The sequence below is a fragment of the Heterodontus francisci genome, chromosome 7, assembly GCF_036365525.1.
Source record: "Heterodontus francisci isolate sHetFra1 chromosome 7, sHetFra1.hap1, whole genome shotgun sequence".
Classification (NCBI taxonomy): domain Eukaryota; kingdom Metazoa; phylum Chordata; class Chondrichthyes; order Heterodontiformes; family Heterodontidae; genus Heterodontus; species Heterodontus francisci.
In genome coordinates this window covers 134340539-134364482 of record NC_090377.1, presented here as the reverse complement: position 1 = coordinate 134364482, position 23944 = coordinate 134340539, and the positions used below count along the sequence as shown (strand labels likewise).

The window sequence follows — 23944 nt, the reverse complement described above, 5'->3', positions numbered from 1 at the left end:
CTCAGATAAGGAGACCAAAACGGCACATAATATTCCAGATGTGGCCTCACCAAGGCCCTGTATAATTGCAGCAAGACATCCCTGCTCCTGTGCTCGAATCCTCTTGCTATGCATTTACCTTTTTTACCGCCTGTTGCACCTGCATGCTTACCCTCAGCGACTGGTGTACGAGAACACCCAGGTCTCGCTGCATATTCCCTTCTCTCAGTTTATAGCCGTTCAGATAATAATCTGCCTTCCTGTTTTTGCTACCAAAGTGGATAACCTCACATTTATCCACATTATACTGCATCTGCCATGCATTAGCCCACTCACTCAACTTGTCCAAATCACCCTGAAGCCTCTCTGCATCCTCACAACTCACCCTCCCACCCAGTTTAGTGTCATCTACAAATTTGGAGATATTAAATTTAGTTCCCTCATCTAAATCATTAATGTATATTGTGAATAGCTGGGGTCCTAGCACCGATCCCTGCGGTACCCCACTAGTCACTGCCTGCCATTCGGAAAAAGACCCACTTATCCCGACTCTTTGTTTCCTGTCCGCCAACCAATTTTCTATCCATCGCAATACACTACCCCCAATCCCATGCGCTTTAATTTTACATGCTAATCTCTTATGTGGGACTTTGTCGAAAGCCTTCTAAGCGTCCAAATAAACCACATCCACTGGTTCCCCCTCATCAACTCTACTAGTTACATCCTCAAAGAATTCTAGAAGATTTATTTATTTTTATTTTTTTATTTAGAGATACAGCACTGAAACAGGCCCTTCGGCCCACCGAGTCTGTGCCGACCATCAACCACCCGTTTATACTAATCCTACACTAATTCCATATTCCTACCACATCCCCACCTGTCCCTATATTTCCCTGCCACCTACCTATACTAGGGGCAATTTATAATGGCCAATTTACCTACCAACCTGCAAGCCTTTGGCATGTGGGAGGAAACCCACGCAGACACAGGGAGAACTTGCAAACTCCACACAGGCAGTACCCAGAATTGAACCCGGGTCACTGGAGCTGTGAGGCTGCGGTGCTAACCACTGCGCCACTGTGCCGCCCTTTTGTAAATCCTTGCTGACTCTGCCCGATTGTACCACTGTTCTCTAAGTGCTGTACTATAAAATCTTTGATAATGGACTCTAGAATCTTCCCCACTACCAACGTCAGGCTGACTGGTCTATAATTCCCTGCTTTCTCTCTACCTCTCTTTTAAATACCCTCCAATTAGCTACCCTCCAATCTGTAGGAACTGTTTCAGAATCTATAGAATCTTGGAAGATGACCACCAATGCAGCCACTATTTCTAAGGCCACTTCCTTAAGTACTCTCTGATGCAGACCATCAGGCCCTGGGAATTTATCGGCCTTCAATCCCATCAATTTCCCCAACAACATTTCTCTACTAATACTGATTTCTTTCAGTTCCTCTCCCTCACAAAGCCCTGTGTTCCTCACATTTCTGGTATGATATTTGTGTCCTCCTTTGTGAAGACAGAACAAAAGTATGCATTTAGTTGGTCAGCCATTTCTTTGTTCCCCATAATAAATTCCCCTGCTTCTGACTGGAAGGGACCTACATTTGTCTTCACCAATCTTTTTCTCTTCACATACCTATAGAAATTTTTACAGTCAGTTTTTATGTTCCCCGCAAGCTTGCTCTCGTACTCTATTTTCCCCTTCTTAATCAATCCCTTGGTCCTCCTTTGCTGAATTCTAAACTGCTCCTAATCCTCAGGTCTGTTGTTTTTCCTGGCAGATTTGTATGCCTCTTCCTTGGATCTAATGTTATCTCTAATTTCCCTTGTAAGCCATGGTTTGGCTACCTTTCCCGTTTTACTTTTGCGCCAGACAGGGATAAACAATTGTTGCAGTTCATCCATGCGCTCCGTAAATGTTTGCCCTTGCCTTTCCAACGTCATCCCTTTAAGTAACGTTTCCCAATCCGTCATGGCCAATTCGTGCCTCAAAGTAGTTTCCATTACTAAGATTCAGGACCCTTGTCTCAGAATCAACTACGTCACTCTCCATCTTGATGAAGAATTTTTCCCCAAGGGGTCTCGCACCACTAGATTGTCAATTATTCCTCTCTCATTAAACAATATCCAGTCTTGGATGGCCTGTTCTCTAGTTGGTTCCTCACGTATTGGTCCAAAAAATCATCCTGTATACACTCCAAGAATTCCTCCTCTACAGTATTGTGACGAATTTGATTTGCCCAATCTATATCATGGGGCCATTAGAGGGTATCCTAAATGATGTTATATGGATATGAAGTCTCACACTTCTGGATCAGATTTTAGAACAACAGTAGTCATTACTCTAGAGCCACATCAGACGAGCAAACATCGACAAACATTTTTGACCAGACAGGTTCATTTTTGCATCGGAAGGAAGGCGAAGGACCCAGGGAGATTGCCATGGTGCTCATTCACCCTAATTTTCTGGATCTCCTTAGATTGGAGGCGGGCCCAAGGGCAGCTACAGTTCAGCCAGAAGCTCCAAGACACGAACAGCAGCAGCCAGCAAGACCAAGAAGGGCCCAAATATAGCAGACAGTCTACAGGACTTGCATAACCTACTTACAGATATCTGAACAACACTGTCAACAAAGGCTGCAGCTGTCCAGGGAGGCCGTCACAGACCTGTGCAGCCTTTTGAATGACAAATTGCGACCAATGGGATTTGGTGGTCACCCTATGCCTGTGGCCCTCAAGATTACCATGGTGCTCAACTTTTATGCATCGGGATCATTCCAGGGATCCACCGGGGACATGTGCGGGGTCAATCGGGCTGCAGCATACTGCTGCATCAAGGAGGTGACCCATGCACTGTACAATAGCTCCAGGGCTACTGGACAGACCCTGAGAGTCAGGGAAGAGGGCCATCGAATTTGGGACCATTCCCCCAACTGCAAAGTGTGGTAGCTTGCACGCATGTGACCATCAAGGCTCCAACAGACCAGACAGCTCCCTTCATCAACAGGAAGGGCTTCCATTCACTCAATGTTCAACTGGTCTGCGACTACCGAAAGTGTTTTCTACAAGTGTGTGCCCACTTCCCGGGAAGCTGCCATGACTCCTACACACTTCGCCAGTCTCAGGTGCCACAGCCTTTCACTCTCCCCGCTCGCCTTCAGGGGTGGATTCTCAGAGGCAAGGGCTACCCTGTGAAGACATGGTTTCTGACTCCAGTGATGAGCCCTCACCATGATGTGGAGAAGACATACAATGCTTGCCATGGCTCCACCCAAGCGACCATCAAGGTCAATGGCCAGCGGCCATTGGGCTGCTGAAGATGAGGTTCCGATGCATTGATCTGGTGGAGCTCTGCTGTATATCCCAGAAAGGGTTGCGCATATCATGGTGGTCTGCTACATTCCACATAATATTGCACTTCACGTGGGAGGCCTTACATGAGGAAGACGTGCATGAGCATCAAACATCCTCGGACAAAGAGGACATGGAGGAGTGACATGGCCAAGCAGCTATGGAAGACAGAGCACGACAATGGAGGCAAGACATGGTGAGCAGCGCGCAAGGGACAACCTTATAATGACCTGTTTCCAACAACCCTGATGTCAACATAATAAGAATGCCGAACATACTGACCATGAATGCAGTCTTCCACCTGTTTCACCTGAATGAAGGCAAGCAACAATGTGCGCTAGTGCCCATGGGACAGATCTCGTAGAATACTTCTTCACACACATTGCCATGACAATGATGTCCACGGTCACATTGGCACAGTTCTAAGGGTTATATCAGGATTGACTTGGAAGATTCATTTCCAGGAGTGGACACAGAAGGAAATGGGGTAGGAATGGGCAAGGACAATATTGGATGGTGTAGGATACAATAAAGTGATGTCTGCGATTAAGACCAAAGGAGTAGAGAGAGTCATTGGCAGATAGGATCAAGGAAAACCCTAAGGCTTTCTATAGGTATATCAGGAATAAAAGAATGACTAGAGTTAGATTAGGGCCAATCAAGGATAGTAGTGGGAAGTTGTGTGTGGAATCGGAGGAGATAGGGGAAGCATTAAATGAATATTTTTCGTCAGTATTTACAGTAGAGAAAGAAAATGTTGTCGAGGAGAATACTGAGATACAGACTACTAGGCTAGATGGGATTGAGGTTCACAAGGAGGAGGTGTTAGCAATTTTGGAAAGTGTGAAAATAGATAAGTCCCCTGGGCCAGATGGGATTTATCCTAGGATTCTCTGGGAAGCCAGGGAGGAGATTGCAGAGCCTTTGTCCTTGATCTTTATGTCGTCATTGTCGACAGGAATAGTGCCGGAAGACTGGAGGATAGCAAATGTTGTCCCCTTGTTCAAGAAGGGGAGTAGAGACAGCCCTGGTAATTATAGACCCTGTGAGCCTTACTTCGGTTGTGGGTAAAATGTTGGAAAAGGTTATAAGAGACAGGATTTATAATCATCTTGAAAAGAATAAGTTCATTAGCGATAGTCAGCACGGTTTTGTGAAGGGTAGGTCATGCCTCACAAACCTTATTGAGTTTTTCGAGAAGGTGACCAAACAGGTGGATGAGGGTAAAGCAGTGGATGTGGTGTATTTGGATTTCAGTAAGTCGTTTGATAAGGTTCCCCACGGTAGGCTATTGCAGAAAATACGGAAGTATGGAGTTGAAGGTGATTTAGAGCTTTGGATCAGAAATTGGCTAGCTGAAAGAAGGCAGAGGGTGGTGGTTGATGGCAAATGTTCATCCTGGAGTTTAGTTACTAGTGGTGTACCGCAAGGATCTGTTTTGGGGCCACTGCTGTTTGTCATTTTTATAAATGACCTGGAAGAGGGTGTAGAAGGGTGGGTTAGTAAATTTGCGGATGACACGAAGGTCGGTGGAGTTGTGGATAGTGCCGAAGGATGTTGTTGGGTACAGAGGGACATAGATAGGCTGCAGAGCTGGGCTGAGAGATGGCAAATGGAGTTTAATGCGGAAAAGTGTGAGGTGATTCACTTTGGAAGGAGTATCAGGAATGCAGAGTACTGGGCTAATGGGAAGATTCTTGGTAGTGTAGATGAACAGAGAGATCTTGGTGTCCAGCTACATAAATCCCTGAAAGTTGCTACCCAGGTTAATAGGGCTGTTAAGAAGGCATATGGTGTGTTAGCTTTTATTAGTAGGGGGATCGAGTTTCGGAGCCACAAGGTCATGCTGCAGCTGTACAAAACTCTCGTGAGGCCGCACCTGGAGTATTGCGTGCAGTTCTGGTCACCGCATTATAGGAAGGATGTGGAAGCTTTGGAAAGGGTGCAGAGGAGATTTACTAGGATGTTGCCTGGTATGGAGGGAAGGTCTTACGAGGAAAGGCTGAGGGACTTGAGGTTGTTTTCGTTGGAGAGAAGGAGGAGGAGAGGTGACTTAATAGAGACATATAAGATAATCAGAGGGTTAGATAGGGTGGATAGTGAGAGTCTTTTTCCTCGGATGGTGATGGCAAACACGAGGGGACATAGCTTTAAGTTGAGGGGTGATAGATATAGGACAGATGTTAGAGGTAGTTTCTTTACTCAGAGAGTAGTAGGAGCGTGGAACGCCCTGCCTGCAACAGTAGTAGACTCGCCAACTTTAAGGGCATTTAAGTGGTCATTGGATAGACATATGGATGAAAATGGAATAGTGTAGGTCAGATGGTTTCACAGGTCGGCGCAACATCGAGGGCCGAAGGGCCTGTACTGCGCTGTAATGTTCTAAGAGAACTTGGGAAATACCAAGGTTAAGGGATTGGCCATGAACATTGGTCGGAGAGATTTATATGGAGGGGGAGATTTAGGATGCACAGTAGGGTGGTGAAATCAGAGGAAAGGGGGCAAGGTGAGTTGAGATGGAGGTTGAAATCACCGAGGGATGAGAAGAATCAGCCAGGTTTCCTGTTCCATATCATAATCCAATTATCCTGCTTGGAAGTGCATGTATCTGGTGTTGGATGAAGACATGTTAAATAACCTGGCTGAACTCACTGCATGTGTGTGAGACATTGGAGGGGTTCGGAAGGCAGTGAAACCAAACATTGCCATGAGCCAGAACCTTGAGAGGAACAAAAATGGATAGTTCCATTAAAAAAAACATTTTCTTAACAATGAGAGCCGAGGAGCTGTAGAGGAGCAGAGAGATCTCGGTATCCATGTACAAAAATCACTAAAAGCTAGTGAACAGGTGCAAGAAGTAATTGAAATGGCTAAGGGAATGTTGACCTTTATCTCAAGGATGCTAAAATTTAAAGGGGTGGAATCTATGTTACAGCTGTACAGGGCTCTGGTTAGACCCCAACTGGAGCACTGTGTTCAGTATTGGACAACAGACCCCAGGCCTTGGTGTGGGCGCAGTGCAGATTTACTGGAATTATACCAGGGTTTGTGGTAGTGCAATTTCTCTGATGACACCTCTTGAACACCCTGCTTCCGAAACCTCCCTCACTCCACTCATCTTATATACTTCTGAGTCCCTTCCCTGGTGCCCCACATGCCTGTGTATTTCTTTACTAGCACCTCCATGCCTTTCCCACATAATGTGCTTTAAGATTTTATGTCCTATCGTAAGACTTGTAACTTGTAAAGGATAAACATTCTGAGGTACACGGGGCAGGAAGTAAGATACTATGAATACCAAGAGAGATTCAAAAGCACGTTTGTATACTGTACAACAAAGGAATAGCGGACTCTTCTTTTACGCACGGTTTAGTTTTTAACCACTTTAGGAGCAGGTGCTGTATTATAGCTAGAATTAGGGTTAGGGTTGAACCAACTGCATAGACAAGCCCATTTTACATTCATTTACAGCATGGTTTAAAAGTACTGCCCTGCCAAGTTTCAGATAGTACAAGAGGTGACAATGCTAATCAGAGGCATTCCTCACTTGTAGCATGTCTGTATCCAATTTTGAAAATCGGCAGAGGTATATACATCCATATGTAAGACACTATGTGTAATGAGTATATCTGTGTACCAAGCTGAGCATTAATGCTAAGATTACCTGTCTTGCCCCATGGACACACTCTATTTTGAATCACTAGCTGTCGCAAGATGCTGAACTCTGTTGTTCAACTTGGAGACCCCTCACAGGCACATCCCATAATTAACAGGGGACTGACAGCAACCTGTTGAACTTGGATAGATAAACTGGCAGGTTCCTTTGGGTAGAGGAAGGAAATTGTACTTAGAAAGTTACATATTGCTGTGCACAACCAGGGTAGGCACCCCTTACTCAGTGGAGAACTGGACTGGAGTAGCATATTCTTAATTGGTCAGCTTACACATGGCACACAACAGGCCATCTTGTGAATGCACACTGCGTTTTATTAGCTCAGCAATCGAAAAATGGACTGTTCTCATCTGGTTGTTGATCAAAACTAATACAGGTCACTCCTGAAACCAGACTGTGCAATTCATAAACGGGCCTATATACCTGGCATGACTCCCAGATATCAACACAGGTGAAAAACCTCCTTTAAAATGGATTAAACGCTAAATAAAACTGAATGTTTTGAAACATTTCTTACCCTCCTTGATGCTGCCTGACCTGATTGGTGGTAGGGCTTGTGGAGGCGGGATCTGCGTGATGAGTGGCTGTTGCTGTGGTAACTGTTGTATGATTGTTGAGGGCTGCTGGGGGAGCTGGGGAGAGAGAAGTGGGGAGCAAAGATTGAAGGGAATGTAGAAATAGCTGAGTAACAATAAAGTGAAGCTGACAGTAACTGAACTTCAAACACTGAATAGCTTGCTGCTGAAAGGAATGTAGAAGGGAAAATGGGTTAAAAAAAAGGAAGACTTGCATTTATATCGCACCGTTCACAACCTCAGGATGTCTCAAAGCGCTTTACAGCCAATTAAAATTTTTTTAAATGTAGCCACTGTTCTTATGCAGGGTATTTCACCTCTGGATGCTGGATTCCAATCCAGTGAGAAGGGATGGAAATCTTTCCATTCTGCTGCTGCTGGCAAGTATTTTAAGCATTCATTCTCATTACGTGTGCTCACTTGGCTCAGTTCATAATATGCTCACTTATGGATTAGACATTTGTAGGTTTCAGCCCCATAATCAGGGTTTGAATACACTATTAATGTTGACAATCTAGTGCAGTACTGAGAGAGTCCTGCATTGTCAGCAGTGTTAGTCCTCAGATGTGACATTAAACTGAGGCCCTGTATGTCAACAGGTTGAAGTTAAAAATCCATAATCCTATTTGCAGAAGAATAGAGTGTTCAGATGTTCTGGCTAACTTCCTTCCTTTGATGGTGTTGGTTGCAACTCCACCAGAATAAAACAGAGTAACTGTTTTTTCTCCTTATTGCAGATTATGAGACATTGTGATTACAGAATGGCTGCTGTGTTTGCCTACATAACAGTAATCACTGCATTTCAAAAGTATGAAGGGCTCTGAGACTTTTAAACATTGTTAGGGAATGGATGTTCTTCCACAAGATAATCCAAAGGCTTTTTTAGGAATTAAGCATTCAATGATAACTATTATTAATAAATTACACATATACTTACACATACTAAGACAGGAAAATTGACCATCTCACAGTTCCCGAGCTCGATGCAATGGGTTGGCCGAGCCTTCTCGAATTCTTAAGTAGCTACTCTAACCCCTTCTTTTTATACCTTTCTTTCGCTCTGGCAGTGTGAGAATCAGCATGTTTCAAATTATTACCTCATCCAATTTGCTGGACTTCAACTTTAACAAGAATAACACCACAAGCTTTTTTTCATATTTGTTCATGGGATGTGAGCGTCACTGGTAAGGCCAGCATTTGCTGTCCATCCCTAATTGACTTTGAGCCGCCTTCTTTATTAATAGGGGCATAGACTACAAGAGCAAGGAAGTTACGTTGAACGACCCGGCGACCCGAGTTCAATTCTGGGTACTGCCTGTGCGGAGTTTGCAAGTTCTCCCTGTGACCGTGTGGGTTTTCGCCGGGTGCTCCAGTTTCCTCCCACAGCCAAAGACTTGCAGGTTGATAGGTAAATTGGCCATTATAAATTGCCCCTAGTATGGGTAGGTGGTAGGGGAATTGAGGGAAGGTGGGGATGTGGTAGGAATATGGGATTAATGTAGGATTAGTATAAATGGGGTGGTTGATGGTCGGCATAGACCCAGTGGGCCGAAGGGCCTGTTTCAGTGCTGTATCTCTAAATAAATAAATAAACTTGTAAAAAACGCTAGTTCGGCCTCAGCTGGAGTATTGCATCCAATTCTGCGCGCTGCACTTGAGGAAAGACGTGAGGCATTGGAGAGAGTACAGAAAAGATTCACAAGAATGGTTCCAGGGATGAGGAATTTCAGTTATGAAGACAGATTGGAGAAGTTAGGAATGTTTCCCATGGAGGAGAGAGGCTGAGAGGTGATTTGGTTAAGGTATTCAAAATTATGAGGGGTCTGGACAGAGTAGATAGAGAGAAACTGTTCCCACTCGTGAAAGGATTGATAATGAGAGGGCACAGATTTAAAGTATTTGGTAAGAGAAGCAAAAATGACATGAGGAAAAACTTTTTCACGCAGCAAGTGGTAAAGGTCTGGAATGTGCTGCTTGAGAAAGTGGTGGAGGCAGGTTCAATTGAAGCATTCAAAAGGGAATTAGACTGTTATATGAAAAGGAAGAATGTGCAGGGTTATGGGGAGAAGGCAGGGGAATGGAACTGAGAGAACTGCTCTTTCAGAGAGCCAGTGCGGACACGATGGGCTGAATGGCCGCCTTCTGCGCTGTAACTATTCTGTGATTCTTGAATCGCTGCAATCCATGTGGCGTAGGTACATCAATGGTGCTGTTAGGAAGGGAGTTCTAGGTTTGCGACCCAGTGACAGGGAAGGCGCCAGAGGTCCAAGTCAGAATGGTGTGTGGTTTGGAGGGGAGTTTGCAGGTGGTGGTGTTCCCATGCGTCTGTTACCCTTGTTTTTCTAGGTGGTAGAGGTCTTGGGTTTGGAACGTGCTGTCAAAGGACGCTTGGTGAGGTGCTGCAGTGTATCTTGTAGATGGTACACACTGCTGCCACTGTGCATCGGTGGTGAAGGGAGTGAATGTTTAAGGTGCTGGATGGGGTGCCAGTCACGCGAGCTGCTTTGTCCTGGATGGTGCTGAGCTTCTTGCATGTTGTTGGAGCTATACCCATTCTGGCAAGTGGAGAGTATTCCATCATACTCCTGACTTGTGCCTTGTAGATGGTGGAAGGGCTTTGGAGAGTCAGGAGATGAATTACTTGCTGCAGAATTCCCAGTCTCTGAGAGGCTGAGTAAATTGGACCTGTACTGACTGCAGTTTAGAAGAATAAGAGGTGATCTCATTGAAACATACAAGATTCTGAAGGGGCTTGACAGGGTAGACACTGAGAGGTTGTTTCCCCTGGCTGTAGAATCTAGAACACGGGGTTGTAGTATCAGGATAGGGGGCCAATCATTTAGGACTGAAATGAGGAGAAATTTTTTCACTGAAAGGGTTGTGAATCTTTGGAATTCTCTACCTCAGAAGGTTGTGGATGATCCATCATTCACTATATTTAAGACTGAGATGGACAGATTTCAGGTCACTCAGGGAATCAAGGGATATAGGGAGTGGGCGGGAAAATGGAGTTGAGGCAAAAGATCACCCATAATTGTATTGAATAGTGGAGTAGGACTCAAGGGGCCATATAGTCTACTGCGCCTATTTCATGTGTTCTTATGACCTGCTTTTGTAGCCACAGTATTTATGTGGCTGGTCCATTAAGTTTATGGTCAATGGTAACCCCCAGGATGTTAATGGTGGGGAGCTCAGTGATGTCAAGGAAAGCTGGTTAGATTCTCTCTTCTTGGAGATGGTCATTGCGTGAATGTTACTTACCATTTATCTGCCCAAGCCTGAATGTTGTTCGGGACTTGCTCCATTTGAGCACTGACTGCTTCAGTACCTCAGGAATTGTGAATGGTACTGAAAATTGTGCAATCATCTGCGAACATCCCCACTTCTGACTTTATGATGGACGGAAGGTTATTGATGAAGCAGCTGAGAATGTTTGGGCCAAGGACACTACCCTGAGGAACTCCTGCAGCGATGTCCTGGGGCTGAAATGTTTGACTTCCAACAACCACAACCACCTTCCTTTGTCCCAGATACAACTCCAACCAGTGGCAAGCTTTCTGTCTGGTTCCCATTGACTTCAATTCTACTAGGGCTCCTAGATGCCATTCTCGGTCAAATGCTGCCTTGATGTCATGGGCAGTCACTCACCTCACCTCTGGAATTCAGCTCTTTTGTCCATGTTTGGACCAAAGTTGTAATGAGGTCTGGAGCTGAGTGGCCCTGGTGAAACCCAAATTGAGTGTCAGTGAGCAGATTATTGCTGAGCAAGTGCTGCTTGATAGCACTGTTAACAACATCTTCCATCACTTTGCTGATAATTGACTGTAGACTGATGGGGCAGTAATTAGCTGGATTGGATTTGCCCTGATTTTTGTGGACAGGACATACCTGGGCAATTTTCTACATTGTCGGGTAGATGTTGAAGCTGTACTGGAACAGCTTGGAGAGGGGCGCGGCTAATTCTGGAGCACAAGTCTTCAGTACTGTTGCCAGAATGTTCTCAGGGCCCATAGTCTTTGCTGTACCCATTGCCTGCAGCTGCACGAAGCATAAAGTTCAGCTTGACTGAGTCCTGTGAGACAAACTACTTAACACAGGAAGTTCGTAGGTGTGGCAATTCAGTGCAGTGAGGGAGGAGGTGCTGTTCTGGTCTTTAACAGAATAAGGAGTGATCCGAGAGAGGGAGCTAGAGATAGTGAGACTTGAGAGCTGAAGCCCAGAGATATTAATTAGGGAGCAGGTAGGTGATTGGTTGGTGAGTTTTTAGGGTTTTTTTTCTAAACTGGGGCAGTAGTTTAAACTGGTACTGGGGAGATATAAGTATTGTATTAAATTTGTAGGTTAACTAGCTAAACTACTTAATATAGCTACAAATTATCATTCAGTGATATTTCTAAACTTGGAAACTAATTAGTTAAATAAAACACAATAGAGATGGCAGGGCAGATGATATGTTGCAGCTGTAGCATGTGGGAGCTGGTGGACACCAGTGTGATCCACAGTGACCACATCTGCAGTAGGTGGCTGCAGCTCATAGAAACATAGAAAATAGGAGCAGGAGTAGGCCATTCGGCCCTTCGAGCCTGCTCCGCCATTCATTATGATCATAGCTGATCATTCAACTCAGTAACCTGTTCCCGCTTTCTTCCCATACCCTTTGACCCCTTTAGACCCAAGAGCTATATCTAACTCCTTCTTCAAAACATATAATGTTTAGGCCTCAACTGCTTTCTGTGGTAGCGAATTCCACAAGCTCACCACTCTCTGGGTGAAGAAATTTCTCCTCATCTCAGTCCTGAAAGGTTTACCCCGTATCCTTAGACTATGGTCCCTGGTTCTGGACTCCCCCACCATCGGGAACATCCTTCCTGCATCTACCCTGTCAAGTCCTGTTAGAATTTTATAGGTTTCTATAAGAACCCCCCTCACTCTTCTGAACTCCAACGAATATAATCCTAATTGACTCAATCTCTCCTCATATGTCAGTCCCGCCATCCCGGGAATCAGCCTGGTAAACCTTCGCTGCACTCCCTCTATAACAAGAACATCCTTCCTCAGATAAGGAGACCAAAACTGCACACAATATTCCAGGTGTGGCCTCACCAAGGCCCTGTATAATTGCAGCAAGACATCCCTGCTTCTGTACTCCAATCCTCTCGCTATGAAGGCCAACATACCATTTGCCTTTTTTACTGCCTGTTGCACCTGCATGCTTACCCTCAGCGACTGGTGTACGAGAACACCCAGGTCTCGCTGCATATTCCCCTCTCAGTTTATAGCCATTCAGATAATCTGCTTTCCTGTTTTTGCTACCAAAGTGGATAACCTCACATTTATCCACATTATACTGCATCTGCCATGCATTAGCCCACTCACTCAACTTGTCCAAATCACCCTGACGCCTCTTTGCATCCTCCTCACAACTCACCCTCCCACCCAGTTTTGTGTCATCTGCAAATTTGGAGATATTGCATTTAGTTCCCTCATCTGAATCATTAATGTATATTGTGAATAGCTGGGGTCATGACATCGATCCCCGCGGTACCCCACTAGTCACTGCCTGCCATTCGGAAAAAGACCCATTTATCCCTACTCTTTGTTTGCTGTCTGCCAACCAATTTTCTATCCATCGCAATACACTACCCCCAATCCCATGCGCTTTAATTTTACACGCTAATCTCTTATGTGGGACTTTGTCGAAAGCCTTCTGAAAGTCCAAAAAAACCACATGCACTGGCTCCCCCTCATTAACTCTACTAGTTACATCCTCGAAGAATTCTAGTAGATTTGTCAAGCATGATTTCCCTATTCGTAAATCCATGCTGACTCTGCCCGATTCTACCACTGTTCTGTAAGTGCTCTGCTATAAAATCTTGCTATAATGGACTCTAGATACAGCACTGAAACAGGCCCTTTGGCCCACCGAGTCTGCACTGACCAACAACCACCCATTTATACTAATCCTGCATTAATCCCATACTCCCCACCACATCCCCACCTTCCCTTAATTCTCCTACCACCTACCTACACTAGGGGCAATTTACCACGGCCAATTTACCTATCAACCTGCAAGTCTTTGGCTGCAGGAGGAAACTGGAGCACCCAGCAGAAACCCACACGGTCACAGGGAGAACTTGCAAACTCCGCACAGGCAGTACCCAGAACTGAACCTGGGTTGCTGGAGCTGTGAGGCTTCAGTACGAACCACTGCGCCACTGTGCCACACCACTGTGCTGCTCTACTAGGGGTCACTTCCTTAAATACTCTGGGATGCATACCATCAGGCCCTGGAAATTTATCGGCCTTCAATCCCATCAATTTCCCCAACACCAGTTCTCTACTAATACTGATTTCTTTCAGTTCCTCTCTCTCACTAAGCCCTGTGTTCCTCAACATTTCTGGTATGATATTTTTGTCCTCCTTTGTGAAGACAGAACCAAAGTTTACATTTAGTTGGTCAGCCATTTCTTTGTTCCCCATAATAAATTCCCCTGTTTCTGACTGTAAGGGACCTACATTTGCCTTCACCAATCTTTTTCTCTTCACATACCTATAGAAATTTTTACTGTCAGTTTTTATGTTCCCCGCAAGCTTGCTCTTGTACTCTATTTTCCCCTTCTTAATCAATCCCTTGGTCCTCCTTTGCTGAATTCTAAACTGCTGCCAATCCTCAGGTCTGTTATTTTTTCTGGCAGATTTATATGCCTCTTCCTTGGATCTAATGCTAGCTCTAATTTCCCTTGTAAGCCATGGTTTGGCTACCTTCCCCGTTTTACTTTTGCGCTAAACAATTGTTGCAGCTCGAGGAACTTCGGCTCAGAGTTGATAAGCTGGATTCCGAGATTCAGACACTGTGATGCATCAGGGAGGGGGATAGTTACCTGGACACTTTGGTCCAGGAGGCAGTCACATCCCTTCGGCTAGGTACTTCAAATTCAGCCCATTCTCAGGGACAGGAGGGTATGACTACAAGTGAGGGAGGTGTGGCAATCCAGAAGGTAGCCAAGGAGGAGCTTCAGCCCTTGCACTTGTCCAATTGGTTCGAGGTTCTTGCAGCTTGTGTGGACAAACGTAGGGACTGCAGGGAGGCTGAGCAAACTGACCGCAGCACCGTGGTGCAGGGGGCCATTCAAGTTGGGGGAGTAAAAAGGAATGTAGTAGTAGGGGATAGTATTGCTCGGGGGATAGATACCGTTCTCTGCAGCCAAGAACGTAAGTCCCAAAGGCTGTGTTGCCTGCCTGGTGCCAGGGTTCAGGGCATCTCCTCAGGGCTGGCAGCATTCATAACAAGATGGATGAATTGATGGCACAAATAGAAATAAATGGGTATATGATAGCCATTACACAGATGTGGTTGCAAGGTGACCAAAGCTGAGAACTAAATACTCAAGGTTATTTAACATTTCGGAACGATAGGAAGAAAGGAAAAGGTGTGGGGTAGCTCTGTTAATAAAGGATGAGAGCAGTACAGTAGTGAGAAATTGGGCTAAATTTTAGTCGTGCGCCGGACTCCAAGGAGGCACCCTTTAAATTCGGCGGGGTGTCCGCATTCTGCGTCGGCCTCCAAGCCCCCGCGATATTACACGTGGGGGCTCATTAGCATCACAGCACCGAGCGTTTCCCCCCCCCACCCAACCCCATATTACATGGGGAGAGATGGGACATCTGGCGCAGTGAGGAACCTTTTGTCAGCTGTGCAGCAGGTGCTGGGGCCCTATTTAAAGCGCCCCAGCACCTGCTTTCTGAGAACTCTCAATGAAATACTTACCTCACTATTGAAGAGTGGGGCTGCTGTCAATCTAGCAGCATAGCAGAAAGTGCTGGAGAAACTCAGCAGGTCAGGCAGCATCTGTGAACTTGGTCAAGGCAGCCCATTATCTTGATTCAGAAGATCAAGATGTAGAATCAGTTTGGGTGGAGATAAGAAATAGTAAAGGAAAGAAGTCACTGGTGGGAGCAGTTTATAAGCCCCTAAGAGTAGCTACACTGTTCTTTCTTTTGGGCCTCCTTATCTCGAGAGACAATGGATACGCGCCTGGAGGTGGTCAGTGGTTTGTGAAGCAGCGCCTGGAGTGGCTATAAAGGCCAATTCTGGAGTGACAGGCTCTTCCACAGGTGCTGCAGAGAAATTTGTTTGTTGGGGCTGTTGCACAGTTGGCTCTCCCCTTGCGCCTCTGTCTTTTTTCCTGCCAACTACTAAGTCTCTTCGACTCGCCACAATTTAGCCCTGTCTTTATGGCTGCCCGCCAGCTCTGGCGAATGCTGGCAACTGACTCCCACGACTTGTGATCAATGTCACACGATTTCATGTCGCGTTTGCTGACGTCTTTATAACGGAGACATGGACGGCCGGTGGGTCTGATACCAGTGGCGAGCTCGCTGTACAATGTGTCTTTGGGGATCCTGCCATCTTCCATGCGGCTCACATGGCCAAGCCATCTCAAGCGCCGCTGACTCAGTAGTGTGTATAAGCTGGGGATGTTGGCCGCTTCAAGGACTTCTGTGTTGGAGATATAGTCCTGCCACCTGATGCCAAGTATTCTCCGAAGGCAGCGAAGATGGAATGAATTGAGACGTCGCTCTTGGCTGGCATACGTTGTCCAGGCCTCGCTGCCGTAGAGCAAGGTACTGAGGACACAGGCCTGATACACTCGGACTTTTGTGTTCCGTGTCAGTGCGTCACTGGTGGGAGCAGTTTATAAGCCCCTAAGAGTAGCTACACTGTAGGACAGAAAATAAATCAAGATATAATGGGGGCTTGTAGGAAAGGTACTGCAATAATCGTGGGCGATTTTAATCTTCATATAAATTGGATTAAAACAAATTAGCAAAGATAGCCTGGAGGATGAGTTCCTAGAGTATATTAGTGATGGTTTCTTCGAACAATACATTCTGGAACCAACCCGAGAGCAGACTATTTTAGACCCTGTAATATGTAATGAGATAGGATTAGTAAATTACCTCATAGTTAAGGATCCTCCAGGCAAGAGTGATCATAACGTGATAGAATTTCACATTCAGTTTGAGGGTGAGAAATGTGGGTCTGAAACTAATGCCTTAAACTTAAATAAAGGCAATTACAAGGGTATGAAGGCAGAAATGTCTACATTGGACTGGGAAAATAAGTTAAAAGGTAAGACAGTAGAGAAGCAGTGGCAGACATTTGAGGAGATATTTCATAGCACTCAAGAAAGATATGTTCCATTGAGAAAGAAAGACTCTATGAGAAGGATGCACCATCTGTGGCTAAATAACACAGTTAAAGATGGTATCAAATTGAAAGAAAAGGCATACAATGCTGCAAAAATCAGTGGTAGGCCAGAAAATTGGAAACATTTTAGAAACCAGCAGAGGATGACTTAAAAAAAATGAAGTGGGAGAAATTAGAGTATGAGAGTAAACTAGCAAGAAATATAAAAGTTTCTACAAATATATAAAAAGAAGAGGAGCTAAAGTAAACATTGGTCCCTTAGGGGATAAGACTGGGGACTTAATAATGTGAAACAAGAAAATGGCATAGACTTTGAACAAGTAATTTGTATCTGTCTTCATAGTAGAAGACACAAAGAGCATCCCAAGAATAGTAGAAAAGTATGAGGCAAAAGGGAGGACGGAACTTAAAACAATCACTATCACCAGAGAAAAAGTACGAGGATAACTAATGGAACTAAAGGCTGACAGGTCTGCAGATCCTGATGGCCTGCATCCTAGGATCTTAAAAGAAGTGGCTGCAGAGATAGTGGATGCATTGATTGTAATTTTGCAAATTTCCCTGGATTCTGGAAAGGTCCCAGCCTGGAAAACCACAAATGTAACACCTCTATTCAAGAAAGGAGAGAGACAGAAAACAGGAAACTATACGCCAGTTAGCCTAACATCTGTCATTGGAAAAATACTGGAATCCATTATTAAGGAAGTAGAAGAAGGACATTTCGAAAATCATAATACAATCAGGCAGAGTCAACATGATTCTATGAAAGGGAAATCATGTTTGACAAACTTATTAGAGTTCTTTGAGGAAGTAACAAGCAGATGGATAAAGGGAAACCAGCAGATTTGGTGTATTTGGATCTTCAAAAGGCATTCGATAAGGTGCCACATAAAAAGTTACTACATAAGATAAGAGCTCATGGTGTTGGGGGTAATATTTATTTTTTTTTTAGAGATACAGCACTGAAACAGGCCCTTCGGCCCCCCGAGTCTGTGCCGACCATCAACCACCCATTTATACTAATCCTACATTCCTACCACATCCCCACTTGTCCCTATCTTCCCCTACCACCTACCTATACTAGGGGCAATTTATAATGGCCAATTTACCTATCAACCTGCAAGTCTTTGGTAGTGGGAGGAAACCGGAGCACCCGACGAAAACCCACACAGACACAGGGAGAACTTGCAAACTCCACACAGGCAGTACTCAGAATTGAACCCGGGTCGCTGGAGCTGTGAGGCTGCGGTGCTAACCACTGCGCCACTGTGCCACCCTATGCTAATATATTAGCATGGATAGAGGAGCAGCTAACCAACAGAAAACAGAGAGTTGTGATGATTGGGGCATTTTCCGGTTGGCAAACCGAAACTATTGGAGTGCGACAAGGATCAGTGCTGGGGCCTTAACTATTTACTATCTATTTTGTCATGATCCTGTCTTTTTTTTCGTCGGGAAATATTGTGGTGCATCTTTAAGGCAGCAAAAGATCAGTACTTCTTTAAGGCAGCCAGCTTCATAAGTTACTGAGTGAAAGTGCATCTTGGTTGCCTGGATACAGCCATACAGAGAGGGAGAACAGGACATACATTGTTGCCATTTGACTTTTTTTTTTAGAACATTACAGCGCAGTACAGGCCCTTCGGCCCTCGATGTTGCGCCGACCTGTGAAACCATCTGACCTACACTATTCCATTTTCATCCATATGTCTATCCAATGACCACTTAAATGCCCTTAAAGTTGGCGAGTCTACTACTGTTGCAGGCAGGGCGTTCCACGCCCCTACTACTCTCTGAGTAAAGAAACTACCTCTAACATCTGTCCTATATCTATCACCCCTCAACTTAAAGCTATGTCCCCTCGTGTTTGCCATCACCATCCGAGGAAAAAGACTCTCACTATCCACCCTATCTAACCCTCTGATTATCTTATATGTCTCTATTAAGTCACCTCTCCTCCTCCTTCTCTCCAACGAAAACAACCTCAAGTCCCTCAGCCTTTCCTCGTAAGATCTTCCCTCCCTACCAGGCAACATCCTAGTAAATCTCCTCTGCACCCTTTCCAAAGCTTCCACATCCTTCCTATAATGCGGTGACCAGAACTGCACGCAATACTCCAGGTGCGGTCTCACCAGAGTTTTGTACAGCTGCAGCATGACCTCGTGGCTCCGAAACTCGATCCCCCTACTAATAAAAGCTAACACACCATATGCCTTCTTAACAGCCCTATTAACCTGGGTAGCAACTTTCAGGGATTTATGTACCTGGACACCAAGATCTCTTTGAAACTGACTGGCAAAAAAAAGTTTTGTTCAGAGACAGACAGACAGCTGCATGCTAACACCTGAAAGGAGAGCTCTCAGGCAAATTTAAACTGAAGGAAGAGAAGTTAGTTTGTTTATTTATCTCTCAAAATTCTGAAAAAGCAAGCCAGATTAATTCCTTAAAAAATAATAGCAATTGTTAATCTGCTGTGTTCATCACTAGAAAAAGAAGAGTAACACTTCAACTGCTAAACTGGACTGCTGAATTTGTTGAAGAGCTCGTTTTTTTCCCCCCATCGGACAACTGCGAAGGCTTCAAGCAACCTTGGACTGTTCCTGCATTGAAGATTCCATTTTGTCAGGAATGTAAATCTGCAAAGACTTTATTGTTATTTCTATTTTTCAGGCAGCTAATTAAACACCAAACTACTGATAGTTTGGGTATATGTATGCGGATGCAGGCGTTAGAATCTTTAAATGAGTTCTAAGGTCTTTAGATATTGATTTATCTTAGTTTTGATTGGGGGCTTTGTCTTGAGTGGTCGTACCATAACATATTAATTGGAGGCTCACCCGCGCTTGAATCATATTTTAATGGCTGCGTTTGCTGACAACGCCACCACTAGGTGGCGCTGCAATGGCAATATGCGCAAATGCAGCCTGTGCCACTAAAATGTCACAGTCTGCGACGTCAGGCAACTGCCAGGATTAAAGATGGCGCTGCTCAAATAATCACAGGATGTGCATGTGCGCAGATTGGTGCAGTCGGATGACGTAAGCTGTCGGCTGCGTTGTCAGTAATCACTTTGTATTTTAATTAGGTGGCTCGTGTCTGGGATCAGAATCAGACTAAGCTGGACGTCTCATGTTTGGAATCATATTAATTGCTCTCACGTCTGGGATCCAAATCTAACACCAATTACAAAGAAATAAAAGGAACCAGGTCTCTTGTATAATAAGGTACAATCTATACCATAGTAATGGCATTAGTGGTTACAGCAGAGTTTTTGGGGAAGCAGAGTGACTTGATAACTTTAACTAAGAACAAATTAAAAGAATTGGCAGCAAAATTGCAGTTAGAATTGAAATTAGGTGCCCAAAAAGCAGAGATAATTGACATAATAGACCAACATCTGGAATTGGAAGAAAAGAAAATGATGATGAAGGGGAATACGAGGAACAAGAAAGTAGTAAGTCAGAAGGTGATGCAGTGGTATTGGCTATTATGCACAAAAAACCCTGAAACAGAAAAAGAAACAGCAATAGCAATAAGAAAACTTGAACTTTAGAGGGAAAGTGAAAGAGAAGAGGGAATTTCAGCTAAAAGATGAAACTAAGACAAAGGGGTAGTCTTAAATCCAGGGAAAATTTGAGTCAGGAAGAGTCTGAATTTAGCTCAGGACCCGCAAATAGCTGTTTAAATTTATTCAAGCTCTTCCTCTGTTTGAGGAAAGGGACGTAGAGGCATTTTTCATATCTTTTGAAAAATAGCCAAACAGATGAAATGGCTGAAGGAAAGTTGGACACTGATTATGCAAAGCAGATTGGTAGGCAGAGCTCATGAAGTTTATACCATGCTTCCTGAAGAGGCTTCTACAGATTATGGGATGGCAAAAAAGGCTATACTCGCTGCGTATGAGTTAGTCCCTGAAGCTTACCGTCAGATGTTTCGGAACCTACGGAGATTGGCTGGGCAGAAATATGTAGAATTTGAGAGGGTGAAGCAAATTAACTTTGACCCTTGGATATGGACATTAAAGATGGAAACCACATATGAGAACCTTCGAGAATTGATTCTCTTCGAAGAGTTTAAAAACTCCATTCTTTCAGTAGTGAGAATTCATATTGATAACCAGAAAGTTTTGAAAGCTAGGCAAGCTGTGGAAATTGCTGATGATTTTGAACTTGTGAATAAGCCAACCTCTTTTGTCCGTCATCCCCATAAACCCAAGAAGGATAGAAAGTTGGAGAGTGAAAGGAAGGCAAGTAGCAGGGGACCAGAAGTAACAGCTGGGAATGCTCCAGGATCACCTCCTCAAATCAGAAAGAAGGTGCTGAGGGTAGAAGTGTGGTTTGCAAGCCAAAGTGTTATCATTACAACAAAACAGGTCATCTTCGTTCAGATTGCTGGAAATTGCGAGGTAAACCCATAGACTTGTTGCAGAGGAAAAGACTCTTACTGAGAGTATAGCAGACCAGGCTATAGCATTAACGACAGCTGTGAAACCAGATACTAAAACTAAAAGGAGTGTAGAGGTTAAGAATAAAATACCCGAGAGTTATAATGAATTTTTGTCAAAGGGGAAAGTAATTCCATATCCTGTAAGTGAAGCAGGAAAACCTATCATCATACTCAGGGATATAGGAGCAACCCAAACACTCTTGATGGGGAAAGATATAAGGTTTCCACCAGAGATTGCCTTGTACGCTAAAGTTTTAGTTAATGGAATTGGCGGGGAGTATCTACCCGTTCTTTTGGGCCTCCTTAACTCGAGAGACAATGGATATGCGCCTGGAGGTGGTCAGTGGTTTGTGAAGCAGCGCCTGGAGTGGCTATAAAGGCCAATTCTGGAGTGACAGGCTCTTCCACAGGTGCTGCAGAGAAATTTGTTTGTCGGGGCTGTTACACAGTTGGCTCTCCCCTTGCGCCTCTGTCTTTTTTCCTGCCAACTACTAAGTCTCTTCGACTCGCCACATTTTAGTCCCGTCTTTATGGCTGCCCGCCAGCTCTGGCGAATGCTGGCAACTGACTCCCACGACTTGTGATCAATGTCACACGATTTCATGTCGCGTTTGCAGACGTCTTTATAACGGAGACATGGACGGCCGGTGGGTCTGATACCAGTGGCGAGCTCGCTGTACAATGTGTCTTTGGGGATCCTGCCATCTTCCATGCGGCTCACATGGCCAAGCCATCTCAAGCGCCGCTGACTCAGTAGTGTGTATAAGCTGGGGGTGTTGGCCGCTTCAAGGACTTCTGTGTTGGAGATATAGTCCTGCCACCTGATGCCAAGTATTCTCCGAAGGCAGCGAAGATGGAATGAATTGAGACGTCGCTCTTGGCTGGCATACGTTGTCCAGGCCGTACTTTTGTATAAAGTATGCCTAGGGAGTGAGTTAATATCTGGGATAGTAATTGTAGGAGTTGTCCACAGTTTGCCAGTAAAGGGAATTGATCTACTCCTAGGAAATGATTTGGCTGGATCAAAAGTATCAGTTTCTCCTATAATTACAGAGGAACCAAATGAAATTAAGGAAACAGAGCAATTACAGGAACAAGTTCCGGGAATATTTCCTGCGTGTGTAGTTACCCGAGCAATGACTAAACAGGATCCATTGTCGGAGGTAAAACCACAACAGATAGCCAAGTATCTGAAACCTTATTTGGGGATTTAGATAATCCAAATGAAATGTTTAAAAGATCGTCCATCATTGCAGCACAGCAAGCTGATCCAGAGATATACCAAATAGCACAGACAACTAAGCTGAGGCTAAAGGAGTTCCAGAAGGCTATTATATGACAAGCGGGGTTTTGAGGAGGCATAGACCTGCTGATGAAAACTGGACAGTTGTTGAACAGATAGTGGTACCACCTTAATATTGCCAAGGATTATTAAGGTGAGCACATGGCATTCCTTTTGCAGGACATCGGGGAATTCAGAAGACCAAATCAGGCATAAGCAAACATTATTACTGGCCAGGTTTTACAAAGGATGTGAGACAATTTTGTAGGGCGTGCCATGCCTGTCAAATGATGGAAAAACCACAACCTATCATAAAACCAGTACCACTAGTTCCCATACCAGTGATTGAGGAACCATTTAGCAGGGTATTAGTGAACTGTGTAGGACCCTTGGCAAAAATAAAAGTGGGGCATCAATACTGTTACGACCAGGTGAGAAAGGGGTCTAGGGTTCGCCCTCAGCCTTCAACTGGTCTTATCATAACAGGGTTTAATTTTAAATTGTTTAGCTCCCCCTTTGTGAATCTTTGTTCACTAACTTCCAATTATAAGGCAAAAAAACTAGCCAAACAGGTTTTCTTAGGTTCAAAGAAAAAAGGTTGAACATTATTAAACTTAAACTCTAATTCAGTTAACGCCTACAGATACGTGATACATCCATGCTAGCATGCATACACGATACACACATGCTGATAGAGACAGAAAAGAGGAGAAGAGATAAAGTGGAAAAGTTTGAGGCAATATCTGAAGATGGTTTTTTGTTACGGTTCCTTGAGCTTGCTGCAGTGTCCTTGATTGTAGGTAGGTCTTGCTTTTCATTGGGGCCCAGTATTCTTCTTCAGCCTTGCTCAATGTAGGAGACTTTTCTCTCATAGGGTTCATGTGTCTTCAGTGGACTTGAAGTGCCGTGAGAAAGAGATGGGAGCAGACAGGAGAGGTCTTCTCACTCCAGGAGTAGTCTTTTTTTTTCAAACCTCTTAGTACAATTCAGAAAAACCCAGGTTGCCAAGCGTGACTAGCTGGTTTGACCACGTCTGTTTGTGGATTCTCTTGTCTTAGCCAATCCTGGAATGTCTCTTCTTACACACAAAACCTGGTGCTCAAAGTCCATTGCGGGTTAAATTGGAGCAGGGAATAGCCCCTTTGTTCCTCCTTTTAAATTGGTTTACGGACATGAAGTAAGAGGTCCTCTAAAACTTATAAAAGACAGATTCTTGGAACAAAAGAATGAATCTTCGATACTGGACTATGCATCTGTGTTCCGGGAAAGGCTCACAAAAGCTTGCGGTGTGGCTCAGGAACACCTTAAAACATCCCAAGCCAATATGATAAAACGGGCAGACTGAATGCAAAACCGGCGATTTTCAACCAGGAGATGAAGTATTTGTGTTGTTACCATTGCTGGGCAAACCATTAAAAGCATGG

General features: G+C 44.5%; 1 protein-coding gene across 2 annotated transcripts in view; it reads right to left on the bottom strand.

The window, feature by feature from the left end:
- Positions 1 to 23944, bottom strand: part of zgc:112416 (uncharacterized protein LOC550509 homolog) — a 108357-nt gene that overhangs the window by 23675 nt on the left and 60738 nt on the right. For both annotated transcript variants that reach the window (XM_068036200.1, XM_068036199.1), the window contains exon 5: positions 7524 to 7638. In XM_068036200.1, coding sequence (XP_067892301.1) covers positions 7524 to 7638 — 115 coding nt within the window. The remainder of the gene's footprint in view (positions 1 to 7523; positions 7639 to 23944) is intronic.